The following is a 20,399-nucleotide window of genomic DNA, read 5'->3' on the forward strand; positions in this document are numbered from 1 at the left end:
GGGATAACCAAAGGTATTTCTACTCTTGGTTTGAGATTCTTTACATTTCAAATTTCCCTTTTAAAAAGCAGAAATGCTGCATTGAGATCTTTTCTCATGGAAATTCAAGAGGTTTATGTTAAAGAGCAGATTTCCTTGATGTTTTCCCACAGCATTTTGGAAAGTTTCCAAACTCAACCCTGGACCCTAGAAATTCAGCAGAACATTTTCTATGAAGTTAGCTTGGAACACACACTCCTTTCAGGAGCTGTGGAGCTAAACCTCCTCTTCTTCAAAGTTAAACTGGGCAAAACTGGGTGGGTTTAAGATCACTCTTTGTGCAGCTTCACAGAAATTGAGTGGAGGCACAGTTCTGGCTGGACCATGGGACTGAAATTTGGGCTGGCTCATCTTGTGGCATTCTCTGTAATAAACCTGTTTTTTCTTGTGCACATAGACTTCAGGCTCTTTGGGATAGGACTGTCTCATGGCATGGGATGCTGACAGGACAGAACAAGACCAAATACTTATAATTCCTTCTCAATGCCATGAAAATCATGGTGCCATATGCGATTTTTTTTTTTGGGTGGGGGAGTGGTCAGGGATGGCGACAAGAGTCTTATTAAACTTCCAAAATTAAATCCTAGACTTAATTTCCTTTTGGTTTTCTTTTTTTCCCCTGTGTCTTGAAGGCTCAGCTGTCTCAGGTTCTGGAAGAAGTGGGAAACCACAAGCAAAGGGCAGAGTTGGTAAGTGTTCAATTTCTGCATTTTTTTTTCCCCTGGTTGTTTTACAGAGCAGTAATATGCAAAGTTCAGTTCATTTAAACAGTGGATCAGTTCCAAATATTCAGAAATGAACAGCAAATAAACATTGCAAAAGTTGTGTTGCTGCTGCCAGTCTTGGCACTGTCTCCATACTCACCTGGAAAAAGTGTTGGATGAGATCTAGTGGTCTGTCTTCATTTTTCTGGCAATTCCTTTTCTCCTTACCAGTTCTAGATCAGAAGCAAGCATTTAATTTCATACTGAATTAACTTCTTTCTTTGGGGTCCTTTGATTCAGTCTCAAGTGTTTAAAGGACAGGCAGATGAGATACAAGAGAATTACCACAAACTATTTTTTTATAATATCTGTTAATTTTCTGCGGGGTTTATCTATTTTATTGGCACTTCCCTCAAGGACCAAAAATAATAAAAGGACACAAAACCAGGGAGCAGGGAGGTTTATATTCAGTTTCATGACTCGAATATGATTTTTTATACTCAGGAATAAATGAGGTGTCAGTGTTAAGCTATTTTGTGAACTGATATTTTTGCTAATAGATGAACTGTGGGATTCCTGCAACTTTTCCTAGTCACAAGGAAAACCTGAGCAGTATCCAAGATGCAGAGACTCATTCTGTAGATGTGATTAATTTTATTACTAATACAAAAACAAGCCTGCAGCACTGGCTAGTAAGTAGGTGCTAAACAGACATCTGTTCTAAAATCCAACTCATAAACTAGAGTGCCAACACTGGTCTTTTTAGACTTGTGCTGAGCTCTAGTAGGGCACTGAAGGGCAGGATGAGGTGCCCCTACTGTGCTATTAATGGGTTGCCATACGTCTGTTAGGATCTTTTTTTTTAATTTGTGCCTCTTGCTGTTCCAACATCAGATTTTCCATCCTGAGAGCGTTAATTGAATCCGGTTCTGGGGTGGTCTCACATTGTGGGCAAACATTTTTGTATGCCCAGCTGCTTTCTGTGGTGACACAGGCCGCAGCTGATGCTTCCAAAGAAAACTGAATTAATCCTACTTGCCATCTGATCTCATTATGTGCTGCCTTGTAACAGTTTCAAATTCTACACAATCAATTTTGTGTTGTGCTCGCTGGATTTATCAGAAGACAAACTTGCTGTTATGTTTTAAATTTTCTGATGTTATGGAGTTGGTTTTTTTAACATTTCAAAGTTTTTCTTTTGAGCTCATTAAGCCTGGTTTTTGAGTTGTTTGCCTTCAAAAATTTGTTGTATTAAGTGGGCTAGCAGAGGGCTGGAGAAGCTGGAACTTCCAGTGTTAAAGCATTAATTGGTGTTGTGCATCATCCATCAGAGGATAAAGCTACAGTCAGTGTTCAGTGCCTATTCCCAAGGGTTTCTCAGTGGAAAACTGCTGGTTTTGTGATCTTCCAGTAACTCTTACATCAGCCTCCAATGAACAGGCTGTTTTCTGTGGTGCTTTAACCATGGATTGCAGATTGTGAGGTGTGGGCTTTATTCAGCAGCTTGAATTTATTCAGTAAATGCAGGAGAGTTGATTCATACAGAGGAAAAGAGATTTCTTTTCCCCCCACATTTTCCCCTTTCAAGGGAACACCCGACAGTTTAGCTCCTTCTTTTCACTGGTGGTAGATGTTTCTTCTGCATCCCCAGTCAAAAGCTCCCTGGTAGAAAAAATTGTCACTTTGTGTCTCCTGCAGTGTTGATGGTGACTGAGGTCTGTCCCCTTTGGAATGGGCTGTTCTACAGCTGCCTGCCACAGGCTCTTGTGGATATGCAACCAGCCCTACTTTCCTCCTGCCATCCAGCAAAATGCTCTTTATGTGTTTTTTTTTCCCCTCCCATTTCAGATCAGTGTCTCACCTGATCAGGATGGCCTGATTTGTAACTCCTTTAAATTTGACACTTCAGCAAAATTATTTGCCTGGTTTGGTTTGCTGGCCTCTCACCTTCCTTTTCATCCCTTTCACCTGTGAGCCTCCAGCCCCAGTTTGATGCTGAGCTGGGAATGCTGAAGGGCTTGTCCTGCTCTGGGTGCTGACAGGTGTGGATATTGCTTTTCATCAGCTCTTGTGCAAACAGGCCAGTGGCTCTGAGTGAAATGGAACAAACACCTATCAGGTGCAGGTGCAGTCTGATGAGTCCTTTGGGCTGCTTCTGGGACAATCCTCTGTGCAGGTGACATCTCTGCTGCCACCCCAAAGAGCTCTGGTGGCTCTGCCACCCTCCTGGGGCACTGGAAATGAAGAGTTGGGCTCTGGCTCCAGGGCCCTGGCTGACAGCACCTCACTCAGAGAACCAAGGACTTCTTTCTATCACTGGGGGCATCTCTGGTGCCCTGGTCAAGGAGTCATCCTTTACATAGCAATATTTAAAAGTACAATACTCGTGGGATAAGTCTGATGGGGTCGTGGCCTCAATACGACAGTATCTGCACATTCAGGGCCTCTCCTCTGAGGACAAGCTCAGGGAATTGTGTCCCCAGGGACAGTGGCAGAGGAAGGGTGGGGTGTGTGATAGGCAGCCCTGTGCCAGGCTAGAGCACAAGGTCCTGTAGAGGAAAATGGGATGCCAGTGGAATGGAGTGGCTCTTCTGACTGCTCCAGTGCAGGGGTTCTTTGCTTGTCAACTGAAAGTGAGTGTGCTACTGAAGGAACAACAAAAAAGGAAATTTAAATGTCTTCAGTTAATTGCAGTTGACAAGACAAAGGCAGTTTGACTTTCCAGTATTAATTAGCAAACCCATACTAATTAGCTTGTATAAGCACAATTCATGCCTCTTTCCCTAAATGCAATTAATATTGCAACTGAAGACATCTCTGGGCTGTGCCTCTGTATCATTAACACACTTTGCCCTAATTAGACACGGCCAGTAGTGGCTGGAGAAATGAGTTTGTGATTACAACCATAAAAAACCCTCTAATATTTTATATCCTTCAGGGAGCTTGAACCTAGAATTTATTTTTTGATTTAAGAAAAATTACCCTTATCATTGTGCTATGTAATTAACAATGAAACTTTGATTTTCCTCTCCCTCTAACCCTTTTTTTTTTTTTTTTCACAGTTTTAAGCATGTTCATACTGTAAGGGAACAGTGTGTGCCCATAAGACACATAAGAGTCACCACTCTTCACTCTTAGTAGGGCTCAGCTCCCTGAGCTGCCCTAGAGATCCATGGGGTTTTTCTGTCTTTTATTTGCTGAATGTTTGTTGGTTCCTTTTTTTTTTTTTATTTTATTTTATTTGTATGAATGTGCACTTCTCTGATAATTTCATCAGCACTGGAAGTTTTCTTTATTGGGGCTGGTGCTACAGCGTGTTTATTTGCAGGCTGTGCAAGGAGGTTGCTCAGAGTTCACACAGCTCCCTGATCTGTGGTGCCAGGATCTTATTTCTCATGGTATGTTAGTTTAGTGCTCTACTAGTCTAAAGCTGAGGGAGAGCTTCACTCAAACCAAAATAATATTTGTGGAAAATGCCTTCTTGTTTGTTATATTATTTTTCTTTCCCTCCCTGAGGGGAGGGAAACAGAAGACGTGTTTGTTTTTGTAATTTTCGTTTGCCTTTTTCATATCCTTTTATAGACAGGAGGAGATTGTTTGGCTCAAGCTTGTCATCCAAGCAACAGCTCTGCTCTCTGATCTTACTCTTTCTTCCAGTCTGGTTCTGTAGCAGGGGGCATTCATGTCAAGATTTTTTTGTTCTCCATCATTAATCCCTGAGGGAAGTTGGCTTGGTATTAAAAAAGCATCACCTGTATTTTCATTACCCTGAGGTGCTCTGGGTATCTTTTGGCTTTCATCTTCAAAAGACAGCTTGGCCCATGTGGGCTCTGAAATCTATAGACTGCTCTTTGGAACAAATTAAATTTCACCCTCCAGCAGATTAAAAAGGATGGATATAAGAATCAGAGGAATTGCTTAGCAGGGTGGGAGGTAAAGAAGATTTGAAGTCCAAGAATGCAGCCGTCACCAAATGAATGGCATAAATTGAATGTCCTTACAGAGAGAGAATAAAGACACCTTAAAATTAATATAATCAACGCCCCTTGCCTTGAGGAAAAGTGTTGGTTAACCCTTTGCAGAGAAGAGGAGACCTTTATTTAGGAGCAGCAGGTCAGCAATAGTTAAAGAGCCAATCATGTGTTCAGTCTGATGAAATCATAATGTTTAGGATTAACTTAAATGTCAGTGACTGCCTACACTGATGGTTATCAGGAGTAGAAATGGAGACAGAAAGGAGAGGACATGAAGGAAATAAACTCAGAGAACACTGAGCTGGATGTAGTTGGGAACTAGCTGTTAACTGGAAGGCAACATGGAAAAGTTATTACCTATGTTTTTAATTTGTAACACCAATGATAATAGCAAAGAATGTGAACTTTAGTATAGAAATACCTGCCCTGGATTAATGGCCAATAGAACTAATTTAATTCTTGTTTAAGAGTTACTGAACAGAAAGCAAGAAATACAACAGACTGAGAACAAGAACAAAAGTGGTGTTCATTAGTGGAAATGTAAATTCTCTGTATTTTCTGTAGTAGGAAGGCAATTAAATGTGGGATTAGAGGGCTGAACCACAGTAGTTATAAATAAAAATGAAGCCTTGCTGGAACATCTTTAGAACCAACAGGTTGGGAGGGGCAGGAGACTTCCTGCACTGACTGGTGCAGGAAATCTCCATCTATCAAAAGTGTATTACATAATTTCTGAATTGATTTAGCAGGTGACAGCAAATCTCCTTCCCATGTGACAGATTTTATCCTAACACTTTATGTGAGGCCAGCAAAGCCAAGACAGATGAGCAGCGTGGCACTCAGCTGAGCAGCAGGGTGAATAGTTTTAGTAAGGCAATCTTAGAGAAATATCCACTTCTCAAATCAGATTGAAAAGCATGAACCTGGTTATAAAGAGACAGCAAAAGAAGCTAATCCAGAATGAAATGATATAGTAACAGAAGACTGGAAGAGGACTTTTAGATCATAAAGTCCAGTCCTTCAGTAACTGAGGCAAATTCAGCATATATCTCAGTCCATAAATTTATCAAGCTTGTCTTGAAACTGCTTTGGTTGTTTGTACCATTACTGTCATGGGAAGACTGCTCTGATAGGTGATATCTTCCCAGTTCCAACTGAAAATATATGTGCAGTTAATATCCATTTTTTTCTTGTGCTAATATTCTCCTTAAACTACAGTGACTGTTCTTCCTCCCTCATATTTATGCTGTGACATATTTATAGAGAACAATTGTTCTCTCCCAGCCTTTCATTTGTCTAGGTTAAACAAATCAAGCTCTTGCAGCCTTCTCTTAAAACAGGCTCTTCAGTTTCCTCATGAATCTTGCAGCTTGCTTTAAACCTCTTCCTCTTTCCATCTCTCCTTTGAAGATGAGTAATCAGAGTGGTCACGTCATTCCAGGTGATGTTCCAGCAGTAGCTTTTGCAGAAGTGTCTTCTACAGGATCATGGAGTAGGGGCAGGAACCTCTTCCACTTCTGTGGTGGAAGAGCAGAGCTGTATCCAGGTCATCACCCATTTCCAGTGCCACACAGTGCTGATGGTCATCCTGGCATCAGTTCATCTGCCCCACTCTGTCCTCCTCTCGAGTTTCTGGCTGAGGAAGGCTCATTTTGTAGGAGCTGTTTTGGGACTTGCACTCTGACATTTCAATTCTGTGCTGTTTCTTCTGTTTTCATGTAGTTTCCTCTTTCTGATCAGTTTATGCTCCTCTGTGGTAAAGCTTCTGTGCTCTCAGTAATTGTGTTTGTGCATTTGTATTTTTAGACCAAAGGCCTTCATTGAATTTTGTTTGTTTTGAATGTGTCTGAGACATCTTTTTCTCTATCAGGTAGCTTTAGTTTTACTTCAGCAGAGCCATTTGTTGCTCGTTTACTTCACAGTGTTTATATCATTCTTCATCTTATTGTGTGATCCTGTAAATTCTGAATTATGAGTTGTTAGAAGAGGGGGATGGTTGTGCAGGAATCATTGATGCCCTGTTTTGACTCTTCCCCCTGTTTTTACTGTGGAGTTTTGGTTCTGAAGGTGGACTGAAGCCTAGAATAGAGGGATGGGAGTACACTTGTCCTTTTCCTTTGAGAGCTCTCAGTGCCTGTTGTAAACAACTACATTAAAACTGGTCCCTGCTATTCCCCACGGGGTAGGAATACAGTGAGCTCTGAGGTACATAGACAAGGTTATTTTTTTCTCCCTCTCTTAGCCTGGGGCATGATGAACAGCCTTAGTTGTTGTGTTGCACCTGCTGTGTGTTCCCTCTTGGAAAATTCATGTTCAACACACAAAAGCATGGCACCATCAGAAACATCTGCTGCACGTGACCGTGGGCAAAGCAGGGAGTGTGGAGGAATCCTTGTGATCCTGGTGGATGAGAGCTGCCAAACTGCTGTAAGCTGGAGAGGTGATCAGCATTACACCTCTGCACGTTGCTATCTCAATGCTGTTTTAATTAGGTGAGAAGGAGAGACTTAGTGAGTCAATTCTCATGGTTTATCTCTGTTTTAAAAATCTAGCCAGGCACATGGGATCAAATAGCACATTCCCTTCAAATTAAAAAGAAATAAACAGTCTGTTTAAAAGTCCCATTACACAAATGAACCTGCTGTTGGATCCATTAAGGTGGAAGTTTTATGGGACACGGCAGCACGGTTTGGTTTCAGCAGGATTTTTTTCATTTGCTCTTCCAATGTGATAAGAGCTGACACACAGGGTTAGCACTGTCAGGAGGAAGAAGTGTGGCTGCCTGAAGTGGAGAGCTGCTTTCCTGCTGCCCTTCCCTATGGGACAGGTGCTGGCCAGACTGGGGTAAATGGTCTGACCCAGACCTGAAGAGCAATTCCAGCTCAGATGGGACTCATGGACATTTCCCTAATTCCCAGCCCATCATTTGGGGTGGCTTCCATGCTACAAGTGTACTCCTAAAACCTGAGCTGTACTGACAGGCATGATGGTAACAGGGACTGGAGAGGGACTGGAGAGGGGAGGTTTTTTCCTCTTCAGCTATGAAGCAGAGGAGAAAAGTGAGTAGTTGTCCTGTTCAGAGGGTGCTGCAGCTGGAGTGGTCCTTGTCAGTGGCACTGTTGTCACTAAAATCTGATTTACAATGAGTTACTTGGTACTATCAGAGGCTTTATTATACTAGGCACAGCCTGGAGATGTAAAAAGGCTCTTTAATAGACATGCAAGAATTATGCTTTTCTAGTCTTCATTCATCTCTACAGAACCTATAAGAAGTTTATGGGCTACCTCAGACTCACTTGGTTCAATTTAGCTGAGCTAAAAATTCCTGGAGAATGCAGGGGCTCTACATTCTGTTCAGCACTTTGAGAAAACCAGGTGAGAGGTCTGGGATACCTCTAGGATTCTGTCATTTCTGCTCTTTATTCTGCCTTCCTAAAAGGCAGCCTGTAGAAGGAGCATGAAGTGTCAGTGCATGTCCAGAGAGGGAAAGGAACAATTGGGGCTGTTGAACAATCGTTTAAGAACAGGACAAAATAATAACTGATTTACAGCTTCCTTGTAACAAGGTTGGAGACCAGTTTCCTCCTGCTTTCACAACTCTGGGAAGCTGTGCCTGCATTGGAAGAGGACCATCCTGAGAGATCTGATGCAAGAGATCCAATTCTGTAAGCACAGCTTGTTCTGAACATGCAGGGGGATGCGAAGCTCTCCAGCTCTGGGATCTGGGGGGCCACGGAGGGCATGTTCAGAGGATGTGCCTGCAGATCAAAGGTTGCTGGATACTTCTCTTCTTGCCTGGGGCTGGCTTTGTGTATACAAAAAGGGAGATAAAGGCTTAAAAAAAATTTAAGTTTCAAGACTTAGTCCTTACACTGACAGCCTAATCAGCTTGTTACATCATTTGTTTTCAGTCTTTTTGTGTCTGTGTCCTTAGAAGAGCTTGTTCCCAGTGTTTCTTGCCTTTGGCTGATGGTTGCTGGGGGTAGGTAGTAGCTGTGGCAGGCTGGGGTCTATCAGGGCAGCAGAGTCCTCCAGCAGGAGGATAAACTCAGTTTATCCACAGAGACAAGGAGATCATAGAGCAGAATTTTTCCTATGACCTCTTGGTAAATAATGAATGGCAGAGCCCTACCTCTTTGGAATTGCTTAATTGAGGCTGACAACTCTTTGTTGTATTACAGAATCTGGCATGTCAGGAGAATTTTAACTTATTTATTAATATTTCATTAACCTCTAAAGACTGGCTGTATAAAATCTAGCTCCTGCCAGGCCCTGTCCTGTTAATGCTGTGTTCAGTGCTAATGTCATCACTGCACATCCAGTACACCTTTCCTCTGAGCTGGGCCTCAGAGTTTATTGTTGGTGGCAGCAAGAACATGTTCACCAAAGGTTAAAATGCTAGGTTTGTGCTTTGGCACCAGAGTTGAACATATGGTATTTGAGAGGGAATTGCTGTTTGCCTTTCACTCTGTGACTGCTGCTGGCAACTGAAGGGCTCTGCAGGCATCATCCCTGAGGCTGAAATGGGCAGAGCAGTCTTGGCAGGGCCCTGTGACATTTGGGTTTGGCGCCAGGAGAGAGATTGCTCACATTTTATACATTAAAAGCCCACTGCTTTTTGTCACAGGCTAATCTGAGGATGGGTCATTTAACTAGAAAATATTCAACCTGCTCTGCTTGACCTGTTCTTTGGGCAGGGTTTGGGGAACAAGGCTCCTTCAAGGCTCTGCAGCTTCCTTTAAAGCAGCTGGGAGGCCCTGTCAGGAGAGCTGCTGCTTTCACATAGCTGGGGCCCTTGCCCCATCCTCACATTTCCCAACTCTGGGAGTTCAGAGAGCAGCTTTAGCAGGCAGCTCAGCTGGCCCCTGCCAAGATGTGCCAGCAAACAGAGCTCCCAGCTGTAGTGAACTGCAAAATTGGTCTGGAGCTGCAGCAGGAGTGAGAGAGCTGCTCCTAAAAGCACAGGCTGTGTGGTGTTCCATGTGAGCAAGGGAAAGAAGATTAAGTTCAAGCACTCAGTGAAGGCTCCTTTGCTCTCTTTACTTTATTAAGCAGGATTGATTCCACTGTATTTATATTAGAAAACAAAGAAACAAAAATGGATGTTGGATTCTTCTTTCCCCTTTGATCTTCCTAGGTGCTTGGTAATTGCATAGATTCTTCTCTGACTGTTTATTATGTGATGATTTTTCAACAAGAAAACTGATGGGGGGAGTGAGAGGTGGGATTACAAGCTCCTGTTTGATGAGAATTCTTGACTGAATACTCAGGAAACTCCTCGAGGCTATATTTTTAGGAAACAAACTGTATTCAAACTCTGTACGGAGGAGGTATGACATCTTTGCAGATTTATTTGTTGCTTTGCCTGTAAATTACAGCTGCTAGAAGACTTGATTCTAGCAAAATATGCCTATTCCTGCATGAAAGAAGTGATCTGTGTGATGCTCTTCTCAAGAGCAGACAACTCCATTGTGCCAGCACCTCGGCTACACTGGGCAGGGAGGTGGCACATCCAGTCTGGCACCTTGACAGGCTCCCTAAACAGGCTCTTATTCTGTGTTTTGCTGCTCTAACCAGGAGTAATGGGTAGGAGGTGTCAGCCAGTTAAGGCTAATTACTCCAGAGTTGCCTTCTCTCGGTGGACACCAGCTGTTCTGTTCTCCCTGGGTGGGAGGAGCTTTCGGTAGTAATTAAAGGAAACAGTCATCTACATGCCTGGTGGAAGTGGTGGAGCAAGGCTGATAACAGCAGAGAGCTCTGAGCTGAATGAACATGGAAATTAGGTGATCCTTCTTCAGAATGAGCTGTTAGAGCAAAGAGAGGGGTTTTGGATGTGGAGCTGTCAAAGGTGTTTTGCTGTCAAGCGGTGGTAGTGAGGTCTCATAGCCGTGCCTGTGAGCGTGGGCAGGGCAGGCTGAGAGGAAGAGATTCCTTGTCTGCTCCTTTCTTGGAGTGAGGGCTGAAATGTGTAATTATACTTGAATAAACTCATGGGTTTAAATTAACATCTTCAGTTTCCCTGCTCGGTGTGTCTCTTGTACAAGATGTTTGCTCTTCTTCCCTATGAACTTTCCAGGTTTGTTAATTTTGAGCTCTGAGCCAGTTTCCATCCATCTGAAATAGTAGTAGTGCTTATTTCCAAAGTCACATCCTGCACCCATCCCAGATCACTAAAGAGAAATAAATACAGCACCAGGGAAGGTGGGTGGGTGGGAATGGTGGGCATCTGGTGGTGTTGGGGTGTGAGAAGACACTTGAGAGGGGCAGGAGACCAAGCCCTGGAGCCAAGATGTGTTGTAGGTGTTTGGGGAAGAGCTTGTTGGATGGGTTGTGCAGGAGGAATTTGGGGCTTTGGGGGTGTGATGTGGTGGTCATTCCTTCTTCACATGCTTGCAACTGGGCAGGCAGCTCAGGTTTGGGCCATTCTGGGAACCATGTGCCATTGGCCTTATTTTGCAGAACAGTTTCCTGCCATACCCTCTCCTGCTGTGATTAGGTATGGAAACCACAGAGTGGCTGGTTTAAATAGGCTGGCTGTGCATTTGTCCTCTTGTTCCTTTGCAGCAGGGCTGAGTTCAGCTTGCTGAGCCTGTCTGGAGTTTCCCCAAGTGGTGCTGGTGCCACACAATGTGGAGGGGAGGTGTTGGAAGGCAAGCTGCAGGCTGCCTGAGCATTGGGAATCAGAGGGGAGAGAGGTGAATGCTCGTTAAGGCTCCCTTGGGGTAGATGAATTAGTTAATGACTATGCTGTGCTTTGAAAATGCAAATGCTGTGTCAGAGCTAAGTCTGATTATAATAATCAATCTTCCTTTGGAGAGGGTGCTGGGTGTGAGGAAGGGGGAGAGTGATGAGACTGGGGCTGAATTTTTAGAACACAGATCTGCATTTCTGTGCTGTTCTTAAGGAACACGACGTTGCCTGAGAGGTCAGCAGAGCTGGAGAGGGGCAAAAGGTGGGTTTGGGAGGAATCATCCTGGCAAGCACCCGTGGGTCTTGGCAGGCTAAAGTTAATTTTGTAATTTTGTCCCTTATGATTGCCCTGGCTGGAAAGGGAGAGGTTGTCAGCTGCTCCTGTGTGTGAGCTACCCCTGCTAATAGGAAAGATAGAAACTGCCTCATAAGCAGGGTCCTCCAGGGATGGGGGAGAGGGAGGGTGGCTGCTGCAGACGTCCAGCCCTGACAGCTCCTTCTCCCCTGGCACTCCATTCGTTTGTAGCAAGCGTTCCTAGTAATTACACCTCTTAATTTAGGAGAGCGAGTGGGAGAAAGGAATATAAATTTGTGTATTAACTTTGGAGATTGGAAATAGGGCAAGTGAACCTTCTCTCTGGGAGATTATATTTGGAAATGAAATAGAATGACATTTGGTATAAACTTGAAAAATTGCTCTCTTTTTACTGCAACAGGAGGAGAAAAGCCACAATCCAGACTGTATTGGAGAGAAGCAGAAGTCAGCATATGTCCATTTCCCAGTGTGTGTGTATCTACAATGATATATATGCATGAGTACATTTTTAGGAAAGTGTTTGCTGGGAGGTTGCTCCTAGCCCTGACTTCTCAGTGATAAAAGCACAGCAAGTTTGTTACAGATGGTGGAACCCCTAGAGACTGGTGACTGTGATCCAGCCAGCCTTCATCTTCCAAGAGAAAAAAAAATACATTTTTTTTTCTTCACTCAAGTGGGAGATGAGAAGTTCCAAACCACTTTTTGTTTAATATCTGATTTTCTTTGGCTTCATTGCTTTTGTTCCACAATGGCATCAAGGTTTAATTTTCCCAAGAAAATGTACCAACTAATTCTGGGCTGCTTAGCCTGTTTCTAAATGGCAGGCAATATTTTGTTTCACAAGTACTGTCCTACTTTTTGAAGAAGAGTAAAGTTCACAAGGAAATTCGGTGAGGCTTAGTTCTCCCTCTGTGTTCTTCTCTGCAGATGTTTTGGGGGAACAGCCCTTTGGAATGCTAGTGAATGGGTGTATGGAAGAGATGGTGGTGCTTTTGCTGAGCAAAATGATCTCTGAAGTGCTCAGCATGTGTTACTTTGCTATGGATTTGCTGGACACCCAAATTAAACTCAGTGGTGTTTCATGTATATTGATTTTTGATGCCAGATTTATAAGCTTATAGAGGACACCAAGCTTGCTGTGCTGCCTTGTGGGAAGAGGCAGAGAAGCTCCTTAGTCTGCTGCATCCAATGGAGAGAAGCACAAATGGCAGCACTGTCATGTCAAGGTCCTGGTTTGCCTGTTTTCAGACCCCAGAGTATGGGTCACACTCGGGGTCCTGTTTCTCTGTTCTTGTCTATTTTAGCGTACACTCTTCCTTTCCAAGTCTGCTTGGTGTTCATACATTTTAAATATTTATGTACTGAAATAGCTCCTTGAATTGTGTTGAGACTTGTAGTCCAACACAACCTCTCAATTCACCTTTCCACGCTGGCTCTGTGCAATTCAGTTCCCATTTATCTCTGCTGTTCAAAATCAGCTCTTTTGCTGAGGAAGGCCTTTCAAAGGATGTTGCATCAGCCCATTGTTAAATAAACCTTTAGACATTTATAATGGATTCAGCATTTCCTGCTTTTTAGATTTCCAAAAATGCTGAATGACGTGCAGACACACTTCATCAGGATAAGATTGCTGTATCAGCCCCTCACTAAAATGCACTCATTATTCAAATAATGACTGTATGTCTTCAGCATGTGTTCTGTGAAATGTGTGTACATGATGTGGGCGAGTAAACCAGCCCCCATATTTTTTTTTTCAACATGCAAATCCTACTTTGGCAGTGAGTTGAAATACTTCAGATTTTGAGTCCTTTACTACCCAAAATGAGTCACCTGAACAGAGATTTGATCATTGTTTTGGGCAGTGTGTTTAAAACTTCCAGAAGTTTGTAAATGTGGTTTTCAAGGCTGACTGATCTGACCTGTGATAAGCCTCACTCTGAAAATGGGGTGTAGACAGCAGTGATCACTGGGAGGCTCTGGGAAAACTTTTCTCCATCAATGCTGAAACCTGCTGGAGTTGAGTGTGAGGAACAACAGGCCTGTGGCATTGCAGAGACTCAGGGTGCTTGCTTGGAGGGGACAGATATGGGTCAGAAATGACAAATGCCAAAAATATACCAAGAAAATCAACTCTCTAAAGTTCTGTTTCTTCTAGCTGTCAGGAGATGAATTTATAATTTTGTTTTTCCTGTCATGTGTCTTTAAAGAATTGCTACAGAAGACAGAAGCAGTGAGGAGCATATTTCTTACCCTGCTGTGGGTGTTTGCTATGTCATTAACACTTGGAGGAGAACTACCTTCTTGGAATCTTGTCCAGGCAGGTTTAAAAGTAAGGCTGAAAGAAGAATGATATTTCATATAATTAAATACTAGATGAAAATGCATCCATGTTCTTCCTTATTCTCTTTCTCATTTGGTAAATAATAATGGCAGTACTTATTTTGGAAAAATTATTTGCACTTCATCTTTTGGGGCACTTGCATATTTCTGACAATGGACATTCTAAAATTAGTCTATATCCTGTATGTGTCCTGATCACTTTTTATTGAGAGTAATAAAGCTGTGCTTAAGAATTGAAAGAGATAAAATAGATAATAAAGCTGTGCTGGAATTCATGCTTAAGAATTGAAAGAGATAAAATAGTTCAGGATAAATGGGATTATTTTAGGGTGAGAACAAGGGGCATCAGTATATTTTGGGAAGGGAACAACACATCCTCAAAATACTAAGTACCTGTTCATGTGTTTTATTCATCCATGGGCTCTGATATTACTTATTATTCTGCCTTATCATAAAAACCTTGGGTAACTTTAAAAACTATTAAAATAACAGCTTGGTTACTTTTCAAGTTGCTAATGTGTTCTGTAGGGTAGGAGTGTCACTGGGGGTCTGATCCTGGGTGATACAATCCCTGAAGCTCCTGCCGATGAGGTAGGTCCTTAGGTCCCTCCTGTGCAGCTTTCAGGACAAGAGGTGCAATGCTGCATTTTCACAACAGTGTTCCCTGTCTGCTCTCAATGCCAGTTAAAAGATCAAGGCTGACCTGGGTCGTTTGGTATGGAATGGGGGAATACAGCAGTGAGCTGTAATTTGAGCAGCCCTTTTCCCCTCTCTGCTTGGTAATGACTTCTACTAGTTTAATGTATTCAAAGCAATAAAAGTTTAACTCAGCCAGTCACATAAAATTATTGATAAAAATTGGAAGAGTTTAGCTAGGAATAGTGAGTTGGTTCAAAAAGCGTAAAATGCCTGCTGAAAGTGGCATCTGGTGAACAAGAGACCAGGACTGGAAATTAATTTAGGAAAAGTGATGTGATAGGAATTAGGCAGAGAAAGCAGCAGGAGAGGTTTGGCTCTCCCTTTCCTTATCCTTTCTTGAGTCTTGGCACAGGTACTGAGAGAACAAGTGGACAGGAAGGGACAAACTGCCCCTGTGGTGAATTATTTCATGCTTATCACCCATTCCCAGAGCTATCCTGAGGCTGTGTCAAAGGGAATGGTCTTGAAAAGCTCCTCACCTCTTGGGCTTTATCAACAGATTCCTTTTTTTTAGCCATTCTCTTCATTCTTGTTTTGTCTTGCTGCTTGCACTCTATTGCCTTCAGAAAATCAGAATTGGGTCCCAAGAGTAAGCCACTCCAGCTCATCTCAACTAACTCTTTTCCTGGAAAAGACATTAATAACATAATAACAAATAGCATTTTTAATATCTGAATATGTTAATATCTTTGAGATAGGCAGTAAGGGATGTTTTCCTAATGATTGGCAGTAAGGGATGTTTTCCTAATGACTGCTAGGGATGAAACCTGGAAACAACACATTTTGAATGAAGTATTTAATACCTTAATTGTTTTACTTTCTTATTTCATAAACATTTGGTGAGCTCTGAATAGCAATAATTTCCTGTGGCACAAAATTGTGTCTTGGCCTGAACTTTAAATTCTCCAGTAGTTTTATTCCTAGTTCTGTGGAAGCAGGTCTGTGTCAGCATCTCACTCCTTGAGCCAGTTTCATCTGTAGTGGTATCACTGTGTCCTTCTGTCCCTTCTCACCTCAGGCACATCAGATTTTCAGTCCAGGGAGTCTTGGTGCTTGCAAATTGGGAGGACATAAAAATGAGATGAAATGCCCTTACAGCCCATGTGCCCTTTTCTCCTCATTCTCCTTCAGCAGCTTATTCTTAGAAACCCAGCAGAATCTCATCCTGCTGCTGCTGAGCATACCTGGCAGTAATTTGTCACTGCTGTGTATCAAGTGAGATGTTTCTCACAAGCTCCCACAAGCTCATGTGCATTCACTCTCCCTTCTCCTTTTCCTGTCTCACACACTGTTTTTTCCCCTCTCTGTGCAGCCACCACAAGAGCCCCCAGATCAGATTCCTCACCCATCTGTGAGGAATGTCCCCCTTGTCCCCGAGAAGGTGGCAGGGATTTATCTGTGTGGGTGAGCAGGTGCCACGTGGGCTTGAGGCTGAGCCCTCTTAGCCAGTGATAAATAATTCACCAGCCCTTCCATCTTCAAGTGCTGCCCTCACTCATCCCAGAAAGTATCCTCAAACTCCTAAGGTTTCAGCAGACATGGGAAACAGGAGGCATAATGAGTGTTTTCCTGCTAGAAGTAGGTTGGAACTGAAGCCTGCTCCTCATCCCAGTACCTTTTATTCACATTCCTGGAATTATCTGGTGTGCTTGCTTTATCCCCAGCCATCTGTGATGGGCTGAGCTGGGAGAGATAAGCTCAGTAATCAGAAAATTGAGGGAAGCATTTCTGGCTGTGATAATCTTATCAGGCAGCTAATATGCATTAACATTTGTACAGCCTGATGATGCAGGTGGGCCTTTGCTTATTTTTTATTCCTAGATGTTTCTTGACAGGCAGGGGGAGAATGCAGGGCTTTTTGGGGTGTCAGGGGGAATTAGGTTAAAACATTTTTGGTTCTTTCTTCTGCTCTGTTCCTTTGGTGTCAGAAAGGGGTGGGAGCATAATCCAACCATCTATTTTCTGTCCTTTTTTGCCAACAGCACTGCCATGCTCTGCATGTCTTTTCTGGTAAGTATGGAAGGGCAAAGAAGGCAGCGTGTCTGAACTTCAGTTCTGTCTAAGCAATATGACTGTCTGTGACAAGAGGATCCTTTTTCTTGTAAAATTGGAGAGTTTCTGCAAAAAGCTTGCAGAAGTTTGCCCTTGCAATGTGATTTTGCTCTACAAGTCTAATCTATGCTGTTGCAGGGAATGGTGTATTAATGGATTATTTCCCTGATGCTGAGCGCTGAACTCTCTGTGGTCCTAAGTTTTGCATTTATAATTAAGACTGGATTGCTTATTTTTTCCTCCTGGGTGAAAAAATATCATTTCCGTCACTAGATTTATTAGGGGAATTAGTCGACAGGTGGTAAAAAGACAGATGACAAAAGGAGGTCCAGAATCTCAAGGATGAGTGTTTGAAGAAGATCTTAGCTGGGAGAAGGTGTTGGAGCAGAAGTTTGAGTATCCTCTAGGTAGTTTATCTCTGCTTACACTTCATAATAAATCATTTTCTGAGGGGTTTAGAAACAGGTAGCATATGGAGTTTATCAATCTGTGCGTTGTCATGAACTCTGAATTTGGGATCCAGACTGCTAGAAGTCAGGGAGTCTGGGAATTTTAGAGTCTGGGTAAGAAGTTCTCATGTCTGTAGAGTTTGGAAATACTTTCTTGTGAGTTCCTACCCAAACAAAGCCAGAGGCAGAAAAATATTCTTAATTGTTTGTTTGTTCAGCCAGAGCTACCTGAGCAGCTAGAGCTAGAAGTGTATATTGGAAAGTGCTGGAAATATTCCCCAGTCTTTTGGATTCAATGTATGTGTCTCAGAGCTGTTGTGGACAAGACAGTTTAATCCTGTGGTTCATTTCTTCTGGTAGGGGGGGAATTGAGTGAGATTGAACTATCAATAGTGAACCTCAGGTCCCAGCGAGCTCCTAATGCCACAGAGTCTTCTGCATCCCATTATCCATGGGGGAAAATAGGGGAAATACCTGAAAGAGAAGCAGAAGCTTTGCTAGTAACATTCAACTTTCTGTGCCTCATCTGTTGTGGAGAAAATGTCAGGAAAGGCAAAAGGAATTGCAGAGGGAAGGAGAGTTCTGTGAGGTTTTGACACACAGCGCAAGAGAAGTTGTGCTTCACATCTGTATCATGAGAAGTCTGACCTGTGCAGAACCTCATGATTTCCTGCTCCCTTTGCTGGTTGTGTGTGCCCTTGGCAGTGCTGCAGGAACTAATGCCTTTTGTCTCTTGCAGCTGGAGGTGGAGATGAAGGTCCTGAAGTCTCAGCAGTGCACGGCTGAGCAGAGCACTGTCATCACCAAGGAGGAGGTGGACACACTCAGGTAGGCAAAGCAAGGGGAAGGCTGAGCAGATTCCACTCTTTTTGGTGGAGCTAATGAGAAGGGAAATGCCTGAGGTGGTTCCGCTGCCTGCTGTGGTTTTTGTCATCTCCTGGTGGAGCAGCAGGTACAGGGGCTCACCGTGCTATAGTGCATGAAGTTTATGTGTATAGACTGCCTGTGTCCATGGGCTGCCTGCTGTTCGGGCAGTAGGGTGATGATCAGAACATATTTTCCTTGTATTCTTGAAGTAGGATGTTCTTTTTCTGAGCACAAGTTTTACGTTCTCACTGACTTTTATGGACATGAGGACCCCATGAAGCATTAGCAGAAACACTCAGCCCATGATCTGTCCTGCATTTAGAAACTTTAGAAAGCTTTGCTATCTTTTGATAGCTTTGCATTTAGAAAGCTTTGCTATCTTCTGAGAGGCTTCAGGCTCTTTTCTTCTCATGTTTGGGGTCTTTTGCTGTCAGTTAATTCATAAGCCTGGCTCCTGCATCACTATTCCCCCTCTTGACTGATTTCCTGTGGAAATAGCAGTGCTGTTTATTTGTTATTCTGACCAAATCTCGACTGTAAATACAGGATCTGTTGGCACATGTGTGAAGAGGTTTAGAATCCAGCTTTTGTACTGTTGATGCTGGTGTAGCACTGGAGATAAAAGAGGGATGTTTCCCCTTGTGCATTGCTGGAGATGGCAGAGGGGTACCTGTTGTGATTCAGTGAAAGAGAAGTTACAAAACAGCATTTCAGCAGAGGATACATGAGCATTTATAAAAGCCACAGTGAAGCTAAACAACCTTTCCATGTATTTATTAAAGCTTTTATAGCTTCCATTGAAAAGCAGGTGACACAATAAATACCGAGCACAAAAAAGTTCATCTATTTCTGAATTTTTAATAAAGTTCCTTTTATTTAAGTTGAGCAAATCAGGTCCTCACAGACTGAGTATTTTATTCTCAGCTGATGTAAGACTTTGGCTGGACTTTCATTTCTTAATTCTTTTATATTTTCAGCTCCATCCCAATAAAGTGTGACTGCCTCGTAGGACTGAAAGCAAGGTTTTGCAGCAAGCAGAATCTGCAGAAAGCAGAAATTACTGGCCTGTGTGTTATGGCTTTGCTCTTGTGCTTTGCCTCTGGAGCTTGTTTTACAATCTTGAAAGCCCAGTTCCATAGCAGGAGGGAGATGCTTGAAAATAACACACGTTCAGCTAAGCCATTCCAATACACTTTAGGGTTGTACACCTAATCTTGGGGACTTGCTCCTATAGTTCCCTCAGGGTGCTGTAATAGTTCTGGAGGCCCAAGGCATACATCTTCTTTTTAAATTCTATCATATGTTTGAGTTCTGCTAAAGAAGAGATGCTATGACTTCCCTTTTTCAGGGAAATAAACCTGTCTTCATCAACTTTTGCCTTTTTGGGTTTTTCTTAGCTCATTCTTTCATTTCTGAATGAAAACTGGGGTTTACACTGCTGCAGGGAGTATTCAGCACCTCTTTGGCAGCATTAAACCTGTCACTCCTGATTAATAATGTGCCTGTGTATCAGTAAAGCCTGTCTGCTGTCTTCTGGGACCTGCAGGTTTGCAGAGTTTTTCTACAGTGCCTTCCCAATCTCTCTCTCCCTGGTTGGTGTTGCTGCAGCACCCTTTCATCTGGGAGATATTCAGGCTCTTTATTTTCCCCTCCAAGACTCATTATTTGGTGTTTAGCTTCCCTGAACAGCATTTACTGACTATTACCTGAGCAGCTTCAGGGACACTGTGTGTAGTGGGAAGCAGCAGGACTGCCACAAAGTCCTGACCACGCTGTGGTGGGACAGGTTCCTGGCAGTGGGGATGGAGATGTCTGGCTCTGCCCTGAATGAAAATCTTATTTCCTGGGCAGGGATGAGTGGAGCTCACAAAAAGCTGCTTGTTATGGGATTGTGGTGTTTGATTCAGCTCAACAGTAGCCCTAAAGGTCCTAGATGTTGTTTTTCCCTCTTTGGTTTTAAGGAATTTCTTTGCTTTGATTACTAATCTCACTTTCTTGACCTTCCACAAAAGGTGTCAAACCTTTCACACAAAGTGTGTCCCAAACCCAGGCCAGTTCCCAGTGTGGTGGTTGATGGTGCAGAGCTGTTTTCCTATGATGGGCCATGGTCTGAAGGTTGTTTCAGCAGAGCCAAAACTTCTGCAGTTGTTTCTCGTTGATATTTTGATTTTTCATCTCTCTTGCTCCTGAAGCTTTGGGTTCATAGCAGACACAGTTCCATGTTCTAATTCCAGACTGTTTTTTTCTGTCGTTTTTACTGATCCACTTC

General features: G+C 43.0%; 1 protein-coding gene across 4 annotated transcripts in view; it reads left to right on the forward strand.

Moving 5' to 3' along the window:
- The window catches only part of MAD1L1 (mitotic arrest deficient 1 like 1), a 350,265-nt gene that overhangs the window by 167,342 nt on the left and 162,524 nt on the right, over window positions 1-20,399 (forward strand). For all 4 annotated transcript variants that reach the window (XM_041462740.1, XM_041462739.1, XM_041462742.1 and 1 more), the window contains 2 exons: window positions 672-728; window positions 18,003-18,091. In XM_041462740.1, the coding sequence (XP_041318674.1) occupies window positions 672-728; window positions 18,003-18,091 (146 nt within the window). The remainder of the gene's footprint in view (window positions 1-671; window positions 729-18,002; window positions 18,092-20,399) is intronic.

The sequence above is a fragment of the Pyrgilauda ruficollis genome, unplaced genomic scaffold, assembly GCF_017590135.1.
Source record: "Pyrgilauda ruficollis isolate IOZ18807 unplaced genomic scaffold, ASM1759013v1 scaffold16, whole genome shotgun sequence".
NCBI lineage: Eukaryota > Metazoa > Chordata > Aves > Passeriformes > Passeridae > Pyrgilauda > Pyrgilauda ruficollis.